Source organism: Marmota flaviventris, chromosome 3, assembly GCF_047511675.1.
Source record: "Marmota flaviventris isolate mMarFla1 chromosome 3, mMarFla1.hap1, whole genome shotgun sequence".
Classification (NCBI taxonomy): Eukaryota; Metazoa; Chordata; class Mammalia; order Rodentia; family Sciuridae; genus Marmota; species Marmota flaviventris.
The window spans coordinates 83,868,402-83,891,381 of record NC_092500.1 but is presented as its reverse complement, the minus strand read 5'-3'; the positions used below and the strand labels follow the sequence as shown (position 1 = coordinate 83,891,381).

General features: G+C 42.4%; 1 protein-coding gene across 3 annotated transcripts in view; it reads left to right on the top strand.

Annotated features, from left to right (window-relative positions):
- Positions 1-387: 387 nt before the first annotated feature.
- The window catches only part of Bmal2 (basic helix-loop-helix ARNT like 2), a 117,861-nt gene continuing 95,268 nt past the window's right edge, over positions 388-22,980 (top strand). For 2 of the 3 annotated variants that reach the window (XM_071610038.1, XM_027934107.2), the window contains exon 1: positions 392-610. In XM_071610038.1, coding sequence (XP_071466139.1) covers positions 580-610 — 31 coding nt within the window. In that variant the 5' untranslated portion in view covers positions 392-579. Of the gene's footprint in view, positions 611-22,980 lie in introns of all 3 variants that reach the window. The other variant, XM_027934108.2, reaches the window with a different exon arrangement.

The following is a 22,980-nucleotide window of genomic DNA, read 5'->3' as shown; positions in this document are numbered from 1 at the left end:
AGCCAAAGCGCCTTCCTCAGGGGAGCCCCTATCTGACATCGGCCGGCTCCTGTCTGCAACTAAGAGCTGGGTCCTGGGAAGACTCTTCCCGCACTCCCCAACCCGCGCCTTCCGCTACTCGACGATGCAGACATCTTCATTCACCATCGCCACCACCCCCGCCAAGGGCTTACAGCTTCAATAAAACACGATCGTGGGAGCCTGTTTTCAATCGGCGGGTTTCGAGAAAGGTTCTCTCGGCCTTTCAGCGCGGGACTCCAGCGGAGGGGGTCGGTGGGGCGGGGCGGGGCCCACTGTGCTCCGCCCCGCCCGCGCGGTCCCTTTCACCAGCTCCGCAACCCGAGGCGCCCAGACCCGCGGGCGGGCGCGCCCCAGTCCGCAGGCCCAGTGTCCGCGGCCAGCGGGGCAGTGAGGCGGCGTCGGCTGTGCGCCCCGGGGCTGCGGTGGCGGCTGTCGCGGAACCAGGCAGAAGCCCGCAGGTGCCCGGCTCCGGGGCCGCCGGGACCCGGGCAGGGCGGGCCCCGGGCTCCTCCATGCTACCAGCCCCGGGGCTGCGGAGGTGGCCGGGAGGTGCCCGCGATGGCGGCAGAAGAGGAGGCTGCGGCGGGAGGTGAGATTGCAGGCGGTCGGCGGTGGCTCCAGGTGGGGCGCGCGGCGCGGGGTTGTCCCCAGCCTGGGCTCTGGGCAGCGATCGGCCAGCACAGCGACGCCAGGTCTGCCCACTTTGCAGCAGGGAAAGGCCGGCGCGCGTCCCCTCCGCCCCAACATCTCTTCCGATGGTCTCTGGGACCACGGCCGTCCCTTAGGGCACTGGTGCTGCTGGGCGCCCGGGGTGCCCTCTCGGGGAGTGGGACTTAGGGAGTGGAGCCCGGGAACGCCGCCGGCTCTCAGCAGCCTGCAGCGGGTTTCCAAGGTGGGCTTCGATCCTCCTGCCCACCGTCACCCTGCGATGGTGAGCGACCTTCTTGCGCCAACCCTTGGGCGCCCACCGGGGCGTCTGCCTGCAGTGAACTTCAGATTCTTTTTTCTTTTGAACAAAGTAATTGTCTTCAGTACTGGAAGGAGCTCGGCTTCTAGGAGCCCATCCCCGCTAAGCTGGCAATACTCGTTTCCAGAACTGCTCCCCGCCCCCCGTGGGGGGAACAGGTGAGCGCGCGGAGGCAGGTCCACCACATTTCGCACCCTCCAACACCAGCCGGTTCTGCGATGTACCCCCAACACACCCGACGAGCGCCCGGCAGCCCTCGCCTTTACCTTTACACCTTGGGTAAACTGACCGGTGGAGTTGGCTCTCCCCTGCCCAAGCCCCCGTGGTGCTGGGATCCCACCCAGGGTCTCACGCCCGTTAGGCAAGTGCTCTACTCACTGAAGAGCACCCCGCCCTCCGTCCACCTTGATTTGTATTTTTGAGGAGCTTTTGTGAATCGAGTTGGGAGTTACACTGTCTTTTCCTCTTGCTTGTACTCTCTGGTAGTATTCTGTGGTTTCTTCATGGGACCGTGGTGACCACTACTCTCAATTATAGAATAATTATAAAAAGCTGTTATTTAAAGCAGATGGGAGGCAGGGGAAAAAAACAAGTAGCTAAAGGAAGGCAGGCAGAGAGAAGTCATTTGTTTAAATGACCACTTTCCTTGTGGAATATGGTGATGGAGTTTTAGATTCTTCTCTGAAAAATGGCACTGAGAAGAGGTAGCTTTCAAAATTTAATGCAGTGGTGGGAATGTAAATGAAGGGACATATCAAAAATTCTATGGTTTGAATATTTATAGTCTTCCCAGATGATGCAAAGACATGGGTAAACTTTTCCTCTCTATTCTGGCTTGTGACTGAGCTCTGCTTTATTATGTCAGTAAAGCTAAATCCTTTTGCTTTAGTTTCCTCCTCTATAAAATGAGGCTAACTGTAGTTATCTGCTTTATGGGATTGTTAGGATTAAATGAGATATTATAAATGTGTATAAAATGCTTAGGTCAGTACTTGGGAAATAGTAAATGCTCTGAAATATTGGCTTAATGTAATGATTCATTTATAGCTTCAATTTGCTTGGTGAAATTAATGAGTCCTGTCTCTTCCATTAAGAAAGTGTTGTCCCACATGAGTTAAAATTGGGCTTAAAAAGAAAAGAAAAGAAATACAAGTGCAGCTAGTAGTTCTAAAAGCAGCTTTCCTCAGATAAGTCTTATGGACTTGTGAGAAGTTTTTAGATAGTGTATTTCTTTCTGTTTAGCTGAATACCAAAGGTGAAGCAGATAACAATCAATCAAAATTAATCTTAGTAAATGGTTCCATGGAGGCTGAAATTATTGAGAAACTACTATGTCCTAGGCCTTTTACAAAAGGTACTTTCCTCAGTCTCACAGCAACCTTGTGATATTATCTGCATTTCACTAATAAGAAAACAGAGCTGGTTCCTGTGAATCAGCTGACCCTGGGGCAGGTGCAACCTGAAAACTATGGACCTGGAGTTAGACTCTGTGGTTGCTGCCAGTGCTTTCCTTTTTTCTAAGCTCTCTGGGTGGCACTGATAAAGTGTGCTTCCTTCCAGACACCTCTTTATATTAGGAGGGTGAAAAAAAATGTTTTTGTGGGCACAGTGGCATACACCTGTAATCCCAGCAGCTCTGGAGGCTGAGGCAGGAGGATTGCAAGTTCAAAGCCAGCCTCAGCAATGTAGTGAGGCCCAAAGCAAGTTAGACCCTGTCTCAAAATAAAAAATGGGTTGGGGATGTGACTCAGTAATAAAGTGCCCCTGGGTTCCATCCCCAGCACCAAAAAAAAAAAAAAAAAAAAAAAAACCAATAAAAAAATGAACAATGAGCCTGGGATTGTGGCTCAGCAGTAAAGCACTTGCCTAGCATGGGCTAGGCCCTGGGTTTGCGCCTCAGCACCACATAAAAATAAATAAAATATAGATATTGTGTCCATCTACAACTAAAAAAAAAATTTTTAAATGAACAAGAAAAAAAAAACTTTTTACTATTTCTCCTCATTCCTGGAGGGAAAACAAAATAAAAGCAGGTCTCTATAACTGACACAGGGGTCATATTTTTCTTACAGAAAATCCCTGAAAAGGGGCTGAGGTTGTGGCTCAGTGGTAGAGTGCTTGCCTTGCACATGTGAGGCACTGGATTCTATCCTCAGCACCACATAAAATAAATAAATAAGTAAAACAACTAAAAAAAATTTTAAAAGAATCCCTAAAAACTCCTTTTTTCCTAGGCACTTTGACATGGAGTTTTCATGGTCAAATTAAAATCTAAAACTGGTGATGGTGGCAGGGAACCAATGGTTTAGCGTACACTGTTGGAAAAAAAAATAACAACTTAGGACTGGTTTGGAAGATGCCAGCTCACTTACATTTTTTGACAACTTGATGGTGTAACGCTGAGATTAGTTAGGCATGATGCCAAGTGACTGGGCATCTTCCTGGTAATGATTCCAGAGTCCTTGGAGCTAGGGAGAGGACATCTTGAGGGAGCCACACATGTCCAAGACTGCCAGAGTGTGTCTTGGCCCTGGGCATCTCTGGACAGCTTTCTCACCTTCCTTTTTCTTACCATTTCATGTTTTCACCCCTGACATTATCAGACCCAACTTTTTTTGAGATGTAGTTGTGCAATTTTAGTGACTTAAATTCATTTTTGTGACTCAAACCAAAAGTCATTTCCCAATCCACATTGCATAAGCTCCTGTTCCTAGCCTCAATTTCTAGGTGGAATTTCAACCACAAGTGCTTTATGCAAGATAAACTAGGATGGACTAATTATTTTTCATATGTGGAAGGGTTGAATTACTCAATGCTTGGGATCTGGGTCATTAGTCAGCATCAGCACTGTCATCTGCATTATCAGGGACTCAGAATGTGTCAGGTGCTCTGCAGGCGGCAAGGGCACCTAAGACATCTGTTCTGATGCAGTGATTTCCTGTCCTGTTTTTTGCTGCCTAGGGTGTCTCCCCTGGTTCTCAACATCCCAGCCTTCTAGAGTCCTGTGCCTGGGCAAGGGCCCCCTCCTTCCCTGTGGCAGGAGGCTGTAAAAGTTAAGAGCCCCCAAGTTGAAGCTCTTATTGCAGCTGGTATCTCAGGTGGCATATGTTCTGGGTAGTAGCAGATAGTATTTCTAGGTATTGGCTGATAATTTATGAAACACTCAGCTATGTGTATGCCCCACACTGTTTTCTTCTCCTACTTGGGCTCTGTCACTGGTCACTGGTACATACTATTAATATTATGTCCTGTTAAGTTAATATTACCTATCCAACTTTTTGACTTAAAATATTTTTAAACTTCTTTAAAAAATCAGTCCAGTTACACAATATTAAAATTCTTATCTGGAATACTTAAATGTTGGTTGGCATGATAGGAAACTGGACATTTTTTAATTTTTTTTTTATTTTTAGTTGTAGATGGATACAATATCTTTATTTTATTTATTTATTTATTTATTTATTTTTATGTAGTCTTAAGGATCGAACCCAGTGCCTCACCCATGCAAGGTAAGTGCTTTACCACTGAGCCACAACTCTGGCCCTGGACATTTATTTAAGTAAAATAATTATTGGGGTTTCTTTAGTTCTTTAATCATCTGGCTTAAATCTCTAGATAGTATCTTGGAGTTAAAAACAAGCAGTCTAAGGGAAAAGGAAATGTAGAGAGAATCATCTTTCTACCTCATATGGCTTGCATTGTAGGATATTTAGAATTAAAGGTTAAGATCATTGTTATAAAACAATAACTTCCAAGACATTCAAAATGCTTAAACAATATTTTTCGACAGGGAGATGTAGCTCAGTGGTAGAGTACTTTCCTATCATTTGCAAGGCCCTGGGTTTCATCCCAGCATTGCAGAGGAAAAGAGAAGAAAAAAAAAGAAAGAAAGAAAAAAGACTCTTTCTGGAGGGCTTCCCACTGGCCAAACAATACTTTGTGTATATTTTTAAGAGGTTATTTTATATTTTCCAAGCGCATTGCAGAGAAAGTGGGGAATTGTCTAGTCTTCTCTTACAGAACACCTCCTGTTGTCCCCCTGGTGTGGCTCCGTGCTGTTATATGGGAGGCTCTGCCTTTCCCCAACTGGCCTCTGGCTCAGTTGTCAGCTGTTCCTGAAGTGCCCTGCTCACCCTAGACCGGCCTGAAGAATTTTGTTTTTGGTGTGTTTGTTTGTTTGTTTTTTGATGGTGATCAGAATTGGACCCAGAGCCTAATATACACAGAGCATACAGTATACTACCCCTGAGCGACTCCCTTCCCCAAAGACTCTTACCATGCCGAATGAGCGCTGTCAATGCAAGTGACGTTGCTTTTGTCTGTCTCAGACAGACTGTGGTGTGGGACAGTGAGCAGGATCTTGGAACCACACCTTTGGGTGTGTGGTTTCCAGTTTCATTATTTGTCAGCTATGTGACCATGGCCACAATATTTAGCTTCTCAGAACCTCAATTTACTTATCTATAAAATGGGGGTAAAAATACCTAACTCAGAAGGTGGTTGTGGCAATTAAATGAGATAATGTTGACAAACTGTTCAATGTACTCTGACCTTCACCAAGTGCTTTTCTCCTTTTTCTCATGACTCCTTCCCAGAACTCCCCTCCAAAATTGAAATGAGTCTCCCCTTCTATTTTCACACTGCAGTATTTTTGTGTGTCTGAGATAACACTTGTGCCTGTTTGCCACAAGTTATTTATGCAAGTTTCTTAGCTCTACCCTTAGATTGCAATCAAAAAATCTACAGCCTAGGAGGGCAGGGTTGGTTCTTACTCATCTTTATAATCTCCAATTCCTTGCACTTATTAAGTGCTTAATAAAGGTTTGTAGATTTTGAATGAATGGATGATGGTTTGTTTAAGGTGTGAACAGGATTGGTTCATTCATAAAGGATCCATTAAATACTTGCTAACTATTTGCCTGGCAAACAGAGATGGAGAGATGGTTAAAGGGAGAGGAGTGGTCAAAGAGCTTACAAAACATTGGCCTGGGTGAGAAATGTGGCCCAAATATTTGCAGTACAGAACAGACCATGGTAAAACACAGGCTTACTGCTGAGTGTCAACTGACTCTCCCAGAGTTGGGAAAAATTGTGGAGGGGATATATTAGTATTGATGCATAGATAACTCTCAAGAGATCAGAGAAGAAGAGGTCTTTCAGAGGACAGAATAGCCATATAAGTGGAAAGTCACCAGTGATAAGCTTGGAAGGAATGACATTAGCATTCTTTGGTTTGGACAGGAAAACTGCAGAATGAAGAATTGGTCTGCGGAGGTTGCATTGCTCATGTTCTGTAGGGTTCCTCCACCATGTCTGTGACTCAGAAAGCTTGTCTTGGGAGAACGTGTTTTCCAAAAGGAAAGATATGCACACCTTCTCTTTGGCTCCTGGGTGGCAACAGAGCTTTTCTGTCACCATGAAAGGCTAATGAGAGCACGTTTCTGATGAGTAAGAAAGCTGGAGAGCAGAGTTCCTGGTTCCTGCCCATGCTTCTCATTCAGCCGGCGGGTGGCTTCGTTTTCTTCTCTTCTCTGAAAGAGCAGCTATGTCTATCTTTAAATCCATTTCACATTGTTCTAAAGAACATCGCAAGAACTATTCAGTTCTTGTATAGCCTGTTGGGAAACAGACACCTGCCCTTTCCAGGGCTCTTCTACATAATGACCCATGTCCCATTGTTCCCATCGTTTGTGTACCCTGGATATGGGACTGTGCTCCAGGCATGCTTTGAGAACAGAACATGCCATGTTCAAAGATGCTTCCCATACAGCTCCTGGGACAAAGCTGAAGACCCTCAGCCTTGACTTGCAATACAAATGCTTAATGAAGGTTTATAAACAATAAAAAAAGGCAGTGCCCTGCCATCAGAACCTGTTCCTGATGTGGAAAGAGCACTCACGGAAACACCTGCGTGTGGCGACGTCAGGTGTTCTTAGGTTGATGGTAAAACAGTGCAGAGGTTCGGTGGCTTAGAAATTACTTATAAGCAGAAACTCGACTTACATCAAAATATACCTTCAATCTTTTGGAGAGTACTCAAGCTATAAGTATATTTTACAGAAATACAGATTTTTAAAGATAGATGGTCAGTAAACTGTAGATGTGATAGAAATCGATTGAATACAGAATATCAATAGTTGTTTAAAGGAATCTGAGACTGTCAAGATTAATAATTTGTTTTATCAAAGACCTAGGGATAACTTCTGATGAAATGTGGACATGATCACCAGATCAACTTTCATTCTCCCTGGTTGGAGAATTCAATTTCCTGAGTTTACGAGATACCCAAAGGTAGGCTGTGCTTACATTACCATGGAGACAGATAATGCTGAGTTCTAGGTAGGCCATCTCTTCCATAACCAGTCACCCAGGCAACCACACTGACCTAGAGAGGAGAAACCAAACCCAGTTTTCCATGCACGTGGTACTTGTAGCTTCTTTACAACCAGACTCCTTTTTTTTTTTTTTTTTTTTAAATTGCAAGCAGGGGCTCATCACTTCCTTGGAATAATCACAGCTGCTTCTGGGATGTGTGACCATAATCAAAACAGCCTTATCTTAGAGGAATGTCCCAATCCACACCTCCAACTTCAGAAATCCCGCAGGGAAAACTATCAAAAGATTTAGAAATGATTTTTGTTAGTGATTTCTTTGGGAGAGCCTGCAAGCAACATGAAGTCAGATCATCACTGTTACCTGGTCTGTTAGGCCTGGATGGTATTAGAGCCAGTTTGGATTTTACTGCTGTTAAAGTTCGTGATGTTTTGGTTTGTAGCCTGTTGCAAGGTCAGGCTTCCTTCTTTTTTTTTTTCTTTTTTGATTCTTTCCTCTTTCTAGAGTAAAAGCCATCCAGTGAAAAGATACACGAATGTTTTTATGAACACTGATAAATTTTTCCTCCCAAAGTTAAACTAAAGGTATTGTTTTTCCATACCTGCCATGTCAGGAATGATATATATATATATTTCCAACACACACACACACACACACATGTATATGTATATGTATATGTATATATATATATATATATATATATATATATATATATATATATATATATATATATTTTTTTTTAGAGATTCTGTGTAAGACTTGGTGGAGCCAGACTCATCATGATAACATCCTGCAAGTGTCTTCTATGGACTTGACCTGTAGGAACCATCTTTTCTTGAGTTATATTTTCCCATTGTAACAGTGATGGGGGTGTAGACCACCTACATCTTAAATGTGTTTTTGTGCCTTTTGGAAAAACCTGCTGATGTTGAAACTGTTAAACCCTGCATTCTTCTTTTTCATGGGGATCAGTCAGTCCCAGAACAAGTTAGGGGAACTAAAATTCTGATGAACTGCTATTTCTTGCCTTCACCCATCCCTGGATTAGGTAGAATGCCTGTGAAGTGTTGTTGGCCCCTGGAATAGTCATCATCAGGAAAGCATTCTTTAGTGCTTAGGTCACTGATGACATTCTGCATCACAGTGGGGTATTTCCTGTGATTTTGATTTTCTTATAGTCATCAGGGGTGTTTCTGCTTTCTCATTGCCCCATTGCAAAAACTTAGCATGCTTCATTCTCACTCTTTGGTTCTGCTAAATAGAAATTGTCCTCCTTTATTATTCACTGTGTGCTGGGCGTTTGCGGTGCTTTGCATGGTGCAATTCATTGAATCTGCACCAACTCTCTGGAAGGTTTGTCGTTATTCCATGTTTCTGATGAGGAGACTGAGGCCTAAGATGGAGGTTGCAGAGCCTGGGCTGGAACCCAGGCCTGGCCTCCAGAGCGATTCACCTCTTTGCCTCCTGCTCGATGGTGTTCCTTCACCCACCCCCCACCCGGGAGGCATTTGAATGGGTTCCATTTCTTTGAAGTGCTGATGTCTGAAACTGCATTGATCCTCTCTGGATCCTCCACTGGCCTCCAGTGGCACTGAGAGAATTTCAGCTCTGTCACTTAATAACTGTATGATGTTTGGTGGGTGTATTAGTGAGGGTTCAACCAGAGGAGCAGAACTAGGAGACATATTGAGATATTATTGGAAGGAATTGGCTTATGCAGGTGTGGGGCCAGCTAGGCAGACTGGAATCCACAGGGTGGCTGTCAGCAAGACAGGCTGGAACTCTGCTGCAACTGCTGTCCACAGAAGTTCTTCAGCCCCCTCATCTTGGTTTTTAAGACCTTTCGATTAATAAGATCAGGCCCATCCTGATTATCTAGGATCTTTTCCCTTATTTATGATCAACTGATTATGGATCTTAAACACATCTACAGAGTACCTTGCCAGTAGCACCTAGGTTGGCATTTGAATAACTGAGGGCGGTACCCTTGCCAAGTTGATACAGCAAAAAGACCGACTTAGCAAGTTGCTCAGTTTCTCTGCAGTGGTTGGTTTCAACTGGTATTCTTGCCTTAAATCTCTTTCATCCCATCTCTTTCTATTTTTTTTTTTTTCTCATGGCCATCATGAGAGGCTTAAAGTAGCTTACTACTCTCCATCTGTGAAATGTGTCTTGCTGAAATTCAAACACTATGCTTACAGCTTTCCTGGGCACATCAGCGTAATACTATCACTGCCTCCAAAAAAGCTCCCACACCCTGCTTGTTAAACACTAGTGGGAGGGAGGATGGCATTCTGCTGCAGCCCTGACATTCCTGTTTTGTTCCTGTGTGATTGAGGGTGGGACATGCTTGAGCACTATTTCTCCAAAAGAGGCTATCGCATCTAAGTTGTGTTTCTTTCTCTTTTTATTTAAACTGAGACAGAACTCCCAGCTGGGCCTATTATTTCACCACTCTGATTCTCAGATGTAAGATGAATAGATTGGATGAGATGATTTCTCTGGCTCCTTTTCCCTCCAGTCAATCTGTTACTACATATTAAGAAAACTAGTTATCTTTTTAGAATTTTCTCCAAATCTTTTGTAATAATTTTATTTATTTATTTATTTATTTTTTTTTTTGGTATCGGGGATTGAGCCCAGGGGTGCTTTACCACTGAGCTACATCCCCCAGTCCTTTTTCTTTTTTCTTTTGAGATACAGTCTCACTAGGTTGCTGAGGGTCTCACTAAATTGCTAAGGCTGCCCTCAAACTTGCAATCCTTCTGCCTCCACCTCCCGAGTTGGTGGGATTACAGACATGTGTCACTGTGCCTGTCCAATAAATTTTATCATTAACGCATAACTAGGTTTTTTTTCCATATCAACCCAAATATTTGAAAGACAATATTTCATTATAGTTAAATGAAGTAATAAAAATTTATCTAGGAAAATTCTCCTCTTTCCTATTCCATTAGATGAGAAACAGTGTGTGAACAAATGAATGAACTTGGGGACTATTGTAGTCTATTGTACTTGATGACTTTTTTTTTTTTTTGGCCTTTTTCTTAACTGATTATCTAAATCCAATACATATTAAACTATTTGGCATATTTCTGATTTCCCTGGCTCATAAACTTTTATTCGTCTTCCTGCTTATTCCTACTTTATCTCATCTCCTGAATGTGGTAATGAACTTTTGTTTTCAAAGTTTTTCTTTTTTACCATGATTCTGGCTTCTCCTTTGGTTACATGGCTGTTAGCCACGGGTGCTACAGAAGGTATTCTGTTCCCATGGTCTTTTCACATGGTATCATGTTTTTGAAGATAAATTTTAAGACACTTTAAGAACAAAGACCATAGTTTTCTAAACAAGCAAGAGATGAGTCACACCTTCAAATAACCGCTTTGGGGTTGAATGACATACAAGCAGGGGATATGGTCAGGAACCTCAAAAAAGAGTGTGCATTAGGCTTGTTATTTTTTTCCCACATTATTTACACATATTATTTATGTATAAATAATGACATTTCTCAGTGATTTTGGCCTCCCCTCCATCCCCACGCCACTGGTGGCACCCAAGCCCTTGGTTGACATGAGTGAATAAAACATAAGGTTCACGGGAGGAGCTGTCAGCCTCAGCTCCACGAGGAGTAGTCTCTTTCTTTGGCCACTATCCTATTTTCAGCCCCTTGCACAGCCTCTGGTTTATAATAGGCACTTCATGAATATTTATTGATTGAATTATCTGCAGGACATTTTAAGATCACAGTGACAAACACTATTTGCCAGGCGGCCATCCAAATGAGGGAATAACTAGCTCTTGTTTCCCTTCCAGGTTGTGCCGCAAGCTGGCTTTTGAGTTCCTTCTCTGGTTTGGAAGCCATAAACATCATTTCTCTCTGCCCCCAGCTTCTCCCACTCTATGCAGTTGGTTAGTTTCACCTTGAACACCACGCCCTCATGAGGCGCCAGCAAGAGCATTAGCATGCACCATTCAGGAGACCTAGAGCACCTGCTGATCTTCAGTGAATGATCCAGTGTGACAGCCTAAGCAAATCCGAGTGTGACCTCAGTCATAGTCTAGAATACATGTACCTTTGCACAGAGCAGACCTGGGAAAAATCCCTGGTCCTTCCTGGTTAGTGGGAGGGATGTGTCATGTAGGTAACTAGATCCTCTCTCAGTCATTTTAAGCCCAACATAATCCCCACAGTTCTCTGACACCCTGGCATTGTTCACAGTCTCACTCTCTGTTTTCCCCAACCCAAGCCAGTTCAGTTTTCCCACCTGACAAGTGGTTGTGTGGGCCCATTCGCATCCCGTCCTCAGAGTCCTAACTCTGTCCTGTAACTTTTTTGTCTAATTCTGCATTGGGTTCTCTGTCTGCCTGTGCTGTATTTGGCATTGTGAACACATTCCCTGCTGTTCTCCTTGGCTTTTTTTGTTCCTCATGACAGCCAGCCATTTGGTTGGAAGATGTAAATGTTATGCTGGTCACTTTTGCAGATGGCATATGTCGGTGAGACTTAGGGAGAAGTTAGATAGAATATTACTCTCGAAAGGTGTTGATAGGGACATACCAAAGAGGAAAAAAAAGAAAAATAGAACACTTAAGTATTAAAAAAAGGGGGAGGGATGAAATGGAAATGAGTGGGTTAAAAACAGCCCTGTAGGAGATGTGGGTCATGTCAAGGAAAGTTCTATTGGGGAGTCAGGAGACCTACATACGGTTCCTCTGTATGGTAAAAGTACAGATGACTTAATCAACATGGATTCTTTTTTGGAAAAAGGGTATTATTTTAGACTATCTGTAATGTCAATTCCAGTTCTAAAATTATATAAATCAATGGATCAGCAGTGTGAAGTGAAGGCCTAATATATAAAATAAAAGCTTATGTGGTCTTACGCATTAAGAAAGCGTAATACTCAGGCACGATGGATCAGTTTCTCCCCTCCCCTCTGGAGCACACAGTCCTGGCTGCTGTTTTCCAGTGGTGCCATGTATCAAAGGATTTCCATCCACAGTATGTCTGGAAGAGAGCAGGCTGGCTCTCATGATGTGGCCTCCTGTGAGTTATGTTTGGAAGAGCCACATGGTTTGGTTTAGGAGAAAGAAGAATGTGGGACAAGTGTGCGGGTGTCCGGCTGGTCAACACAAGTGTGAGGAATTCTGCTCCATACAGCTTCTCTCAGATGCCACCTCCATCATGGAGCCTTTGTGGAGCATCGCAATCCAGGCTCCCTGTGGCTCCACTTTCCATCCTGCTGTGTGGCGGGAGGTTTTTGTATGTGTCCTACCGAGTTCTTTGAGAACAAATGCTATGTTGCATTCACATCTTCTCTAGCTCATAACCCATGCCTTGCACAACAGTAGGTAAGGAAACACTCGGAATTGAGCTGAAAGCTTATTCAACTTCACAGACATAGGGTTGATGGGTAGAAATTACAGAGAAATACTTTGGCCTTCCAAGAAGCAAACTTTTCAAATAACTGGACTGTCTTCAATTTACACGGATGAGGAGGTAACGCAGCACCATTCGTTCAAATGAATACATGAAGCAGGTTTTGGTGAGGATGGGGACACCTGGGGCTGTCACCATTGCAGGGAACAGCATAGGACCTCATGGGCACCCTGGGGTCGCTTTCCAAAAAGTATATATACTTACCTCATAACCCTTACTCTCCCAGATGTTAACCCAAGATAAGTGGAAACACTTATCCCCAAAGACATACATGGATATCTGTAGCAGCCATATTTATAATAGCCAAAAATTAGTCATCAATAAATGAATTAAATGGATAAATAATAGGATATGCTCACCTGGTGGAAAATGAGTTGGTAATAAAAGGAACAACCTGCTGATACACACAACATGAAGGAATCTCAAAATCATTATACCAAGGGAACAAAGCCAGACTTGAAGGCATATGACTTTAATATTCTGTTTATGTAAAATCTAGAAAATGCAAATATTTAAGTAAACAAAGCAGGTCAGTGTTCGCCTAGGGTAGAGGGTTGAGAGAGATGGACTGCAAACAGACATGGGGAAACTTTTCATTTTTTTTTTTTTAACTCTGTCTTAGTTTTGGCATTAAAATAGACACAAATTTAAACTTTAAATATTTTTAAAAATTTATTTATTTATTTATGTTTTGTGATGCTGGTGATCAGACCCAGGGCTCTATGTGTGCCAGGCAAACCCTCTACCACCGAGCTAATTTTTTTTTTAATGTAGCCATTTCTTTTATAATTTTTACCTTTGGCATTGGACTTCAAAAGTCCTTACTTAAAGATTATGTAAATATTCACTGATTTGATTTTTTTATATGCTATTATGCTTTAGTTTCCTTATATTTAGCTTATTATTTCACTTTTTTTTCTTAGTTAATAGGGAAAAATAGAGATCTAACATCTGAAATAGTGAAGGGATTGACCTGACACCAGCTACTGAAGAATCCACCGTTTCCTCAGTAATGCATTGAGGGTGATGTGTGAGGGGTTGTTTTAACTGAGAATACAAACAGTTCCTGCCCTCTAGGAGCTGTGCCTGGGGAGGGGGTTAGTGAAGAGGATTACAGAGAAGTGGATTGAGCTCAGTGGTGGCATTGATTACAAAGCACTGTAATATTTAGAAGGGGCCCCAATAGGGTGGCAAGTTTTGGGGACAGTGGTCAGAGAGCTTCTAGTAGGAGATAACATCTGATCTGCCTGACAGGTAAGCCTGTGCTAACCTGATTTTGGAAGAGGGCATTTCAGGTGAGGGATAAACATGCTCAGAGAAGCAAATCCATGGGTGGGGGTGGCAGACGACTGGGGAGTCTTATGTAGCATGCTTCACTGTCACCTGGGCATGGGGTGAGGCTAGTGGACAGGCCATACTGTGTCCTTATATTTTGTGTCATAACTCATAGGAGCCACAGTTGGATTTTAAGCACTGGAATGAAATAATGAAATAATAATGATTATTGATTTGTCTCATGTTGCCTTGTTTAAAAAGGGTAGGTAAAATTTATATTTCACTATTTATATGTGGACTCTCTGCGGAAATCAGAATTATCTGGCACTACTGTTCTGATCTAATCTAACTCCAAAGCAGGCCTCCCCCTTGGTTTGACTCACACCTCCGTCATCCTTGACAACATCCTTCAGTCTGATCATTTATACGAGGTTGGAGTTGCTCCTTGGTGTCTGGATCTCATACCTGGCTATAAGCCCACTATACTCAATTCAAATAAGTGATGAATTTACTGCCTAACACATGCTCAACAAAATTTCATGGATTCAGTATCTATCTCATTTAAAATTTTTACAGATATTTTCATTTTTATCTCATGCTTTGCATATGATATGAAAGGTCTGTAAGGATTTCTGAAATTTATCATAGGTTCTATTACACAGATCAGGAAATGACTTACCAAGAGCCACACAATAAATTAGGAAGTGAGTGGATGAAAATGCTTCTGTCGAAAGATGCCTCCTTATTGCCATTCAGTCCCCTGGTCTGCCGAGGGCTGAACTATTTGTGTGGGGTGTAGAACGGTGTCTCATTGCAGCAGGGGCCTGAGCTTGAACTGGGAGTCCTGACTGGTGGATATTTTGTGAAATGCATGCCATCGGGAAGTTCTTTCTTTGGAAGAATCCTCAGGAATCTGGGCAGGTTGTCAGGGTCTACTTGGTCATTTGCCATAACCAAGCTGATGCCTTTGGCAGATGATGGGCTGTTCCCTGACACCCCAACAGACCTATAGACTCTTTCCAGAGTGCTGAACACAGCATCCACTGCTGCTGTCAATCCATGACACCAATTGCCATCGGTGCCGCGCGACTGCTGTGTTCCAGAGTCGGGTGTTACCCTTCCTTTACGAAGGGAATCTTTAGTAGGCGGGGAAGATTTTTCCTTAAGTCCTTCAAACATTTTGCCATACTGATCCCTCTGTCATACACAGGTCAGGACAAAGTCAGTCCAAGCCCTTGTTATTTCATGAGTAACTCTCTGTCCCTTCTGCTCAGAAAAACATGAAGCTGTTCCGTGGGAGTGGCACACAGCATGCTCATATCTTTAGCAACACAAAGTTCATGGCATCAGCAATCCGTATTTGTTCCTTGGGTTTAAAAAAACAACAGAAGGACTGCATACCTAGCTTCTTGAATAGTGGTATAAATTTGTCCATTCAATGACATGTCCAAGATTGTGAATAACACCAAATTTTTTTAATTGATATATTCATTTTTTCTGGATTAAAAAAGTAATATGTGTTAGTTATAGAAAAAATTGATAAATTAAGAAAAAAATTAAGTGTATTAACCAGGTCTTTTCTTTTCCATACTGCTGTTTTGACATCTGGGCCTTGCTGACCTTGAAGGGACAGCCCCTTCCAGGGTGAGCCAGTTCCTAGAGATTGTAAACAACTTGTCCTTGAGAGCACTTTTCAAATAAAAAGCAACCAATCCAGAGCCCACAACCCAACTTAGCTCACAATTTGGGCAACTGTCCATCTGCCCTAAATCACCCCAGGGCCAGACAACTAGACACAGCTCCTCTGCCCCAGAACTTGCTGAAAGTATTCGGACCAACCAGTCCTGAACTTGTGCCACACCCATCCCTGCAGAAGCCACAGTTAAGGCTGTCACCCACAGTTCTCCCTGTCCCTCTGCCCAACCCCAGTGCTTTCCTTTGTGGTCCCCTTGGTGGCTAAGCATGCCTCCTTCTTTCGGGAACTGTAACAACCTACCTTTTCAGTGCCAGTTATATCCCGATCTGTTGGCCCTATAGTGCAGCAGTTCCCCTTATCCAGGGGGAACTTCATCCAGGACTTCTGGTATATGCCCGAAACCATGGGTAACGCTGAACCCTATGCATGCTGTTTCTTTTCTCATCTATACATATCTATGGTAAAGTTTAACATATAAATCAGGCATTGTAAGAGATTAACAATGATAATAAAACAGAACGTTTTTGACAATATAGTGTAATAAAAGTTTTTTATGAATGTGGCCTCTCTCTTGAAAGAGTCAAGGCAAATATTAATATTTTTTTAAAAAATTTTAACTATAGATGGACACAACACCTTCATTTTATTTATTCGTTTTTAATGAGGATCGAACCTAGTGCCTCACACATGTGAGATGAGCACTCTACCACTGAGCCACAACCCTAACCTCAAATATTAATATTTTGGGACCTTAGCTGACCATGGGTAACTGAAACTACAGAAAGAAAGCCACGTATGAGGGGGGTCTGCTGTACCTCATATTTTCCATTGATGCACTTTATGAGCAAGGAACATACATTTTGTATAACACTTACAATTTCATAAGTGGTTTGAAACATTTGAAGGCTCCATAGTCATCCATCACAGGATTGTATCCTAATTTTTTAACGGTTCCTTTGTTTTCAGGTTTAATTTGAAATATTTTCATGAATTTCTATGTAGAAAAGTCTTTATGTACATCTTTAAATTTTAGGATAAATTTAAAGAAATAGCATTTCTGGGTTAAAAGACAGCATGTCCTGTCCCTGGGTAACAGCTTTCCATATTGCATTCTGGAAAAGTTATTCCAGTTTCCACTCCTACCAAAGGTGTATGAAATTGTGAGGGTGCCACTCCTCTCAGCCCCTCCCTCCCTGAGGCACCTTTGCCAGTACAACAAATTATCAGTATTAATCAATTTGATCTCTGCTTTTTGAATCTAGTGGTTCTCAGGTTGTTGTGAGCAGCCCAGATTTGAGGAAATTGACGACCACGTGCTGTGGAAGCCAGTCACTCTGTTGCAGGATTCAGAACCAGGAAGTGACGTTGGCATTTACTGAGCCCGTTGCCATTCCCCACTGCCATTTGGTTGTCTTCATTTAGCTTTTCTGTTTATTGCATCCTTCTTCCATTCTTGTTTTCATCATCTGGGGACCTCCAGGATGCTGCTGCCTCATATTTGCGGAGTCATTTCCCTTTCTTCCCCACCCCGGTGTCACCCTGGGCAGCTCTGGTCTGCCTTCTCTTTTCCAACACTCTCCATCCTCACCTCAAGGCAGACAGCCCTCTCTCATAGACCCTCGAGTCAGGCGGAAATGCTTCACCTCTGAATCCCCAATCTGAACTTCTCCCTACTGACCATGGCTTTGTGTGACTCTCCCACTCACATCTAATCTGTTTCCACCCATCTTGTCACTGGGCATGCTGTCCACCTGCCAGCTCTCCTGCCAGCTCCTCTGTGTCTCTCACTCTCCTGCCCTGGTCTGTACTCTAGGATGCCCCATTTTACTGTGATGTTATAGACATCACTTATTCCTTTGTCCTCTTGAACTTCCACATGCTTTCCTGGGCAGTGGACTGGACTTGCGTAAGCAAAAGCATATGTTTTCTGTGCTTTGGTTCTTCAGCCGTTGGAGACCATGAGCAAAGTCATACTCCAGCAAAGCTCTGCGTCCCTGGAATCGAGGATTGTATGGTTCTCCCTTTATTATTTGGAACTCACAGAAATCAACAGTTTTAAAATAAAAAGTGAGAGAGAAAATAAACCTAAATACATTTTAGTTTGTAAAGTCTGAGATAGTTATATGTTGTCTCAGAGACTTCCACCTTTCTCACATCTGAACCTTCCTCTCATAAAACAATTTAATTAATGAACCATCCTGAGGACTTCCCGTTTAGACATCTTGCTCCTTTTGAGGCTAAAGTCAAGAGAATCAAATTTCCTCCCTATAGTCTAGGTGGGAGAGGGAGATCTTTCTCTGACCTTTCAGTATCACATCTGAGACGTTCCTGGGAACCTGACATCTGGAAGGGTTTTGGGCCTTCCCTGTCCAGGACTAGCAGCAAAGCCATGTTTTCCCAACCAAGCTGGAGAAGGTTCAGAGTACAGCTCTGAGTTTGATCCTTATTACAGAAATAAGCAAGAATCCAGGGGAGGGGCCAGTCCCTCCAGGTGGGCAAAGGAGGAGTACCTGAAGATGAAAGCTGTGGCTTTTGTTAGGAAGACTAATTCCCGAACTGATCTGCAGATATTCCCCCTGCCTTGGTGAGGGTTGACCCAGAAATGAATGGGGCTGACATGCAGTCCTGGGTGACTACACGTCACCTGGGTGACTACACATTAACTCCTGCTACCTGGAAATAATGATCAGACTCTTCACATAACATCCATGCCCCCCCATGAACAAGTGCAATTTACTTTTCTGGCTATATTTCCTAGTACATTTTACACTATGCTCAGTGATGGTGATCTTTGTGCTATTCTTCAATAAACCATATAAATTTTTTTTTCTTAAGACATGCTACTTGCAAAATTTTGGAAGAATATGGAAAAGTAGGAAAGAGAAAAATCCTTTGGCCACCCAGATGAAGTGCCTGGAAAGATTTCTGTGTGCGTGTAGAAGTGTGTGAATACATGTGGCTTCCCCCTGCACATTCATTATCTTTGTTTCTTATTTTTCCTTTGTGTGTCTTTCATTCTGCTTTGTCACTAAGCATTTTCTGTATTTATGAAACTCACCATAAATGTCATTTTAAATCATGGCATACATAGGATTTTACTGAATACATTTGCTGCCTCCTCTCCCTAGTGTTCTCTAAGCCTAATATACCTATCCAAAAATTGCTTTTAAATGTTATTCCCACCCACCAAACAAAATCGAGTGCCCTTCTCTCTGCATTCCTGCAACATAAGCTTGTATCTTTATCTAGATCTGAGTTCATTCTGTGTTTGGTGTATATGTCTGTGCACCTACACAACACGTGTGTACAGCATTAGAAACTTCTTGAGGGTAAGTGTGCAATATTAACCTTTTAAGATATATTGGGCTACCTACATTAGATACATTAGAGAGTCTCTCTCTCTCTCTCTCTCTCTCTCTCTCTCTCTCTCTCTCTCCCTCTCCCTCTCCCTCTCCCTCTCCCTCTCCCTCTCCCTCTCCCTCTCCCTCTCCCTCTCCCTCTCCCTCTCCCTCTCTCCTCCCTCTTTTGGGAGGGATACTAGGGATTGAACTCAGGGACACTGCTGAGCCACATCCCCAGCCCTTTTTTGATTTTATTTAGAGACAAGGTCTCACTGAGTTGCTTAGCAGCTTGCTTTTTGCTGAGGCTGGCTTTGAACTCATGATCTTCTTGCCTCAGCCTCCCAAGCTGCTAGGATTACAGGTATACGCCACCATGCCCAGCTGGAGTATTTATCTCTCAATAAATACTGTGAAATAATATTTTAAATCTCTGCTAAGCAAAAGTATCTTTTATAACTCATACTTAGTATTAGGTATTGATGACATTTTTCTTGAACGATGCCAATTAGCACTTTATTTCTATCGGGCATATTATTGAGCATCTTAAAACAGTGTGTCAGTGGTGAGGAACAGCATTTTTAGCACATTAATACAAGCCCATGGAGCAGTTACTACTTGTCATTCTAGAAAGCTCCAGACTTCCAGATCCCTTTCCCTAGCAGATGATAAGTATCATTTTTCTTCTATGGAAAGAAAATGGTAAAAGCGAAGTCATGGTAGGAAGTGGGCCTGCTTGTTTGTGAAGTAGGTACAGTAGGGACTTCCATGTTCCTTACTGTGGACTTGAGCAGCTGTGGCCTCAGCAGCCCAGGAAGCCAGGTGAAACTGGAAGTTCTGGTCTCACATCTTTCAGATCCTCTTTGGATGCCAGGGATAATGAAGTGAGTGTAACTCATTCTTTTACCGAACTCCAAACACTCACTATGTGTCAGGCAGGCACTGTGCTGAGATTGGGAACAAAAAGATGACATGGTTCTCAAACCCTTCCCAGGGTTGGAGCTCATAACCTTATCAAAGAGCTCATTAATCTTTCCTCTGCCGTCTCTGTTGATTCCATGAGCTGAGCACCATTTGGAATTTTGATGAGCAGGATCTTAACAAAGCAATTAAAAGTACAAGAAGCAATGGAGTTTAAAAGTGGAGGATTTTGCTCTGTGGAGAACACAGTATGACTTCTGTGATGTTCTTGATGAACACGCAGAATCTCAATTTAATTGTGAGGGATTATCAGGCAAACTTAAACTAGAGGACATTCTGCAAAGTAACTGCCCACTACCTTTCAAAATTTTGAGAAAGTCAAAGGAAGACTGAAGATTTGTTACAGATGAAAGGACATTGAGGACAGAAAACAGACACTTTAAGTGCAAGTGTGATCCTGGATTAGATCCTGGATCAGAAAAAAGACATTAGTAGGACAAACGGCAAAATTTGAAGAAGGTCTATAAATTAGATAATAGTACTATATCAGTGCTAATTTCCTGGTGTTGATCATTATACTGGGTTTAGTGAGACATTACCATTTGGGGAATCTGATTGCAGGGTAGATATATGGGGATTCTTTGCACTTTTTTTGCTAGCCTGAAATTCTTTCAAAATAAAAAGCAAAGACATTTTGCTCAGTGCATTTTCCTGACCAACACCTTAGGCACTTACAGTGGCTTACCAGTAAGTCAACTCGTTTTTGCTGGGCTACTACTGAAGTAGTTAGCATCACTAAGCCTTTGGATTTCAAATACATTTTCTTATCTGACTCCGAAAACAAGCAATTGGCAGGAAATTGCCTCCATCTTAAAGAAACAGGTTTGAATATGTTAAGTGGCTTATCCAAAATAGCCAGTACTAAAAGGATAGTTGCTTGAACAGACTGAAAAGATGTTCTGGGCTTGGACTCATAGAAGTTAAGAAGAGAAAACCACTTTCATTTTTTAAGGAAATCGTTTAGATGATTACACAGAACAAATCATTTAAATAAAAAATTATGTACAAGATAATGATAGTTTATATCAATTTTAATGTGTAGCAGTCCTACTGGCAATGAAAGTAGGTAATGAGAAAAAGTTTTTAAGGTTATGAAAAACGTATTTCTCCTATCCTGCTATGGCGCCTGTTTGAAGTGTGTGTGCAAGTGTGTATATTTATTCCCCTTTGAGCACAATATCATGCTGAACTTGATCCCCTAGGTAACCTGGAACCTAAACCCAGGGGCTGCTTGGTGTCCCCTGATTCTGACTCCCTACTGCTCATTCATTTCCACCGATTGTTTTCATACTTGACTTGATGCTAAATGGCAGCCTTTAAAATACTGTGGGTGGGTGGGCCTGGTGGCACATGCCTATAATCCCAGCGGTTTGGGAGGCTGAGGCAGGAGGAGTGAGAGTTCAAAGCCAGCCCCAGCAATTTAGCAAGACCTCAAGCAACTCAGCAAGACCCTGTATCTAGATAAAATATTTTTAAAAGGATGGGGGGATATGGATCAGTGGTTAAGAGGCCCTGGGTTCAATCCCTGGTACAAAAAAAAAACAAACATGAGAGTACTTACTATCACCAGAACACATAGAATGAAGTGAAATTTAATGCTAATCTCAGGTTAAATTCACAGACTTCCTCTGTAAAAGACAGTCACAGTGTCTTTGTTCAACCTCAATTCTGGATTATTTTGTCGGATGTTAAATAACATATTACATTCATCACTGAGAAGTGACTCAAGTCAGCCAGGAAAAAACAATATCAAAATATTAAATCATACACCCCCCAAATGAGTTATATAAAAGCAGGGCTGAATTTCAAATCTGAACACATGGTATCATCTTTTTATAAAGGTATGTGGAGGCTGAAAGTCAAGTAAACTAGAAGGTTAAAAATGAAATCTTGATGTTTCTTACTGAAAAATCAGCTTCCACTTCATGAAGGTTGAATTGCTTCCAAAGAACACATCCTTTAATCCAGAACTAATTAGTGCCACTAGCCCAAGTTTCCCTTTTGTTTACAGAGAACCCTCTGCTTTGAATACACTTCTGACTGCAGACCTGATAGAATGGCCAGTGGTGGGGCATTACCCCCTCCCTAGTAAGGGACATGAAAATAAAGACCCTCGGAGCTTCTGATCTTGATTTTATGAAAAGATTATTGTGCTTGCCTAAAGATAATCCATTTCTTACTTTAAAGGTTAATGAAGGAAGTGGAATAGAAATATGTGAAGATCATGCCTCCCAGAGCGAGAGGCAAAAAAAAAAAAAGGTTGAAATGAGAAAAATATCTTCATTTATTTCTGTCTCTGACCTTATGTGAAGGAAAGAAGTGTGCTTGCTGGCGTGTGCATTGGAGGCATGGAGCGGGGTGGTGGGGCGCCTGGGATTATATATAACATGGCGAACTGTGAAAAGTTAGCTTACTATTCCTTTTGATTTACTGGGGTTTTTTTAGAATTTTTTTTTTTAGTTATACATGAGCACAATACCTTTATTTTCTTTATTTATTTTTATGTGATGCTGAGGATCGAACCCATTGCCTCATGAATGCGAGGCAAGTACTCTACCATGGAGCCACGCCCCAGCCCATTGATTTACTATTTGATATAGGAAGTTCCCTTGATTTTTCCATGGAAATAGATGGTGTTCTAATATTTAGACTTCATTAGAATGGAGTCTAGGAGTTGAAACCATGATTAATCTCAGTGGTCCTGAGTTGACCGCCCCCCCCCCAAGTGGCAAGCATCATTGGTAAAATGTTTCTCCCTGGATCTGCCATACTTACAGAGGATGGTAAAAACTTTATGTGTAGGTTAAAGAATAAAAAAAAAAAAGTCACCTGTGAAAGTAGTAGAATGTGAGTTCTTTGGAAGTACAGCATGTCCTTTGCTGACAGCACCTCCCTCTGCTCACCCAGAGAACTGCTGTTCCCACT